Raw genomic sequence first — 3,392 nt, 5'->3', positions numbered from 1 at the left:
GCCCTCCTAGTTGCCAAAAAACAAGGGGGTTTAAAAAACTCTGGTCTTTGGGAAATAGGAAAAACCCAGGGAGTCAGACTATGTCACAAGAAAGGTCTTAATTTTAGCATTTTAGCATTTAGCTTCTGTAGTTCTTCTTCTGGCTTACTGTTCTTGTTAATTGAAGAATGATAACCCAGAACATTGTTTTGTGCTTACAAACTTACCCTGAGAAAGGCTCAGTGTTACACTGGGATCCTAAACACCCAGTGTAGTCATCAGCTGGCTAATAAAGACTTTCTATTGGCTTAAACCCATGTCTGAGCTGATGAATATCCCATAACACTACACAGTCAGTCCAAAACAAGTTCTCCCACTTCATTTATGCTCCAATACACCTCTCTTTATTTCATGCTAGAGGTCGTAATAGAGAATGTGTTTGGGGTTACTAGGTCACACCTCGTGCTATGTGCCTCTGATCTTCATTTTAAAAATTTTGTAGTAGTATGTATTAATTCTATGCAATCATATCTTTAATAACAATTTTCTTATATGTACACAATTCATTCCAATCATATTTACCCTCCCATCATCTTCTCATGTCTCCTGTGTGTGTGTGTGTGTGTGTGTGTGTGTGTTTCCTAGTAATTTTTATTAGGAGCATGGGGAAAGATTTGTTTACAGGAGCACAGGCACATTACTAGTGGTTATACTACTGAACAAAATGTCTCTCCATCCCTCTTTAGCCTTTAACTGTGTGAAAATCCTCTGGGAGAGATGGGACGTGTGAGTTCCTCCCTATTCCATGAAATCTAGTGTAGGAATTAAGAGCACAACAGCCATCTCATGCCCAGAAATCATATTCCACATACCTAATTCTTACATTCTTTCTGTCCCTTGTTCCATAATATCCCCTGAATCTCCGGGGGTGTGTGAGATGTCTTATTAATGGATGGATATTCAACAATCACTTACTCTCATCATAGTGACCAGTTGTGAGTATCTGCAGTTACTGTAAGAAGAAGTTTCTCTGACAGAACCCCATAGTTCTTCTGCCTTTCTTTCTTCCAAGTCACTCTATGATATATCAAGGAAGATGACTGTCCTGTTCACAGTTTCTTATGGTGTCTGATACATAATAAAGCATTCCATAAGGTTTTATGAATGACTTGATAAATACGTGAAATTATTCAAGCTGTACCAACCTGTCTCCCCTTACCTTCTCCATGCTGGCCCAGTGATCTATCACATCATTAGCAAAGTTGAACTTGGCAGGTGCTTCCTGGTGGCCCCACTGTATGGGCATTAGTTTCTTGATATTAACATGCAAAGTTCGGTGGGACATCTCAGTAACCCAGGGAGTGTAAAGTCTTGGAATTTTCCACCGCCAACACATGGTCAGAGCTGTGAAGAAAGGAATTATAGGTGAGGTCTTCCCTACTGGATTTTGACACTCACCATAAACTAGTGGAGACAGCTATCTCTTCTCTGTCCTTCAGGGTTGATGGGTTGTATTGGTGAGTGGATTGAATTGAAACTCAGTGCCTGCTTCAGTCTCTTTCTGTGTATTATTCTCCTAAAGAGTCATCCCACCAGCTCCCATTTCTCACTAGGCCTCCTGACCAGAGAATCCCAGTGATCCTTTTGTCTCTGATCCCCTAGCACTGGGCTCACACAAACACAGTTTTTCACATGGGTGCTCAGCTTCTGAATGAGGGCTCTCATGCTATTGTAGTAAGTGCCCTTACCCAAGGTGCCATCTCCCTATCACTATTTTCAGGGCTTTCTGTGAGAATTACATATCTTAGATGAGCACTAACCTTTCCTGGGTCCCCGAATGATGGCATGAGGAACTAAGCTAGGCCCAACCTGGTCCCTTCCAACCTACAGTTATTTTCAAATAAGATTTCTAGGCACATTCTAGATCTGTGTTAAGAGGAAACAACTATGAAATGTGTGGGATGCTCGTTAATGCACCAACTGTGGCTAATACACTAATTCTTTGGAGTCAGTTTTGATTGACACATCTGAGAAACTACCCATGTACAGTACAGGATCTAACATAAGTAATCACTTACAGAATTATAGCTGTTGTATTTTTTTTCAGCTTCATTGGCTCCAGGAAAAGATGTTCCAAGGCTATAAACATTGGTTTTTGATTTCTGGCACATGCTCTTGGATGAGGCTGAAGAATTTTAAGCCTAATGACCTTTGAGTCAGGGAATCGGGCCAGCAATCTATCCTGTTGGCTGGATTCCCAGCCCCCTTGGTTTAGGCAGAAACTATTAGAATGCTTGACTGTGGCAATTACAAGTTTTTTCTTGATTTCTCAAAGAAGAAGAGGCAAGACTTTCCTTCCCAGGCCATGGGCAGCAATAGTTAGTGTTTACATGGTTGATGGTTTCTCTCCCTTTCAGCGGCTATTTCTTATCTTCCATCCTCTCCTCTTCAAATAAGCATCTACATCTTCACCACCAGCTAACTCTCTGCTTCTTCTGTGTACACTCTTGTCCAGCTCTCCCGTCCTCCACTTTCGGGTGGCTGAAGGCTCCTTCTCCTCTATGCAATGTTGTCCCCTTATTAAGACTTTGTGACACTCCCTTTGTGGCTCCTAGGAGTTTTGAACTATTTTTCTTTTGGGAATTTCCCCTGTCCTTGCTATCCATTACTCCTCATGACTGGTGAGTGTCATCATGATGCATGGCCCCACTTTTTTGTCTCTTGCATAAACACTCACCTGCTGGTCTTCTTCTGGAACTCTCTCTGGCAGTGGCTTGGTCTACTTCCCTCTCGGAAGTAGTTCTAGAGTTCCCGAAGCACCAGTGGAGAGAACAGCAATGAAGCTGACAGTTCCCTGATCAAATCCAAGCAGCCTGCAAGGGCTCAGCTAATGATTAATGCTGCATAACTTTAGGCTGATGTTACTCCTCCTAGTCAAGTTTATGTGTAACACAGTCTTTGAATCTGTGGTGGGATGGCAACTGAACTGCTCCTTAGCCCAAGGCATCAATGTGTGGGTTATTCCCGTGATTGACAGCAAGCTTTGTCCCAAGGAAGAGAATGGAGCTTCAGAGTCCCTATGCACTGTCTCACTCCCTTTAATCTTTTCATTCATTTGACTTCTACCAAGAGTCTCTTTCCTTGCTCTGTTTGTGACACTCATCCAGGGTCACTGCTTGAATCCAGGCCTCTTGCCAATGGCCCCACAAGTGTATCTCTTGGCTGGATCTCTTTCCTGGGTGTTCATCTCTTTAATGTCTCCACTTAGAGATTTTTTAAAAGTAGATTCAGATAGTGCTAGGCATTCTAGCTCTAAAGCATCCCACTGTATCTTAGGCCTTTACCAGCAGATGGACACCCTGATTTCCCTGCATGAAATCTCAGGTTTCCACCTCCTTTATGCCTAGATCTGG

At 42.6% G+C, this 3,392-nt stretch overlaps 1 protein-coding gene across 3 annotated transcripts in view; it reads right to left on the bottom strand.

The window, feature by feature from the left end:
* The window catches only part of Acsm2b (acyl-CoA synthetase medium chain family member 2B), a 32,297-nt gene extending 29,444 nt beyond the window's left edge, over nucleotides 1–2,853 (bottom strand). The window contains exons 1-2 of one of the 3 annotated variants that reach the window (XM_028764156.1): nucleotides 2,717–2,853; nucleotides 1,199–1,383 (exon numbers count right to left, since the gene is read on the bottom strand). In XM_028764156.1, coding sequence (XP_028619989.1) covers nucleotides 1,199–1,375 — 177 coding nt within the window. In that variant the 5' untranslated portion in view covers nucleotides 1,376–1,383; nucleotides 2,717–2,853. Of the gene's footprint in view, nucleotides 1–1,198; nucleotides 1,384–2,057; nucleotides 2,145–2,716 lie in introns of those variants that run through there. The other 2 variants (XM_028764158.1, XM_028764157.1) reach the window with 2 other exon arrangements.
* Nucleotides 2,854–3,392: the final 539 nt, after the last annotated feature.

This window comes from Grammomys surdaster, unplaced genomic scaffold, assembly GCF_004785775.1.
Source record: "Grammomys surdaster isolate TR1022 unplaced genomic scaffold, NIH_TR_1.0 142, whole genome shotgun sequence".
Taxonomy (NCBI): Eukaryota; Metazoa; Chordata; class Mammalia; order Rodentia; family Muridae; genus Grammomys; species Grammomys surdaster.
This window is presented reverse-complemented; position numbering and strand designations above follow the sequence as displayed.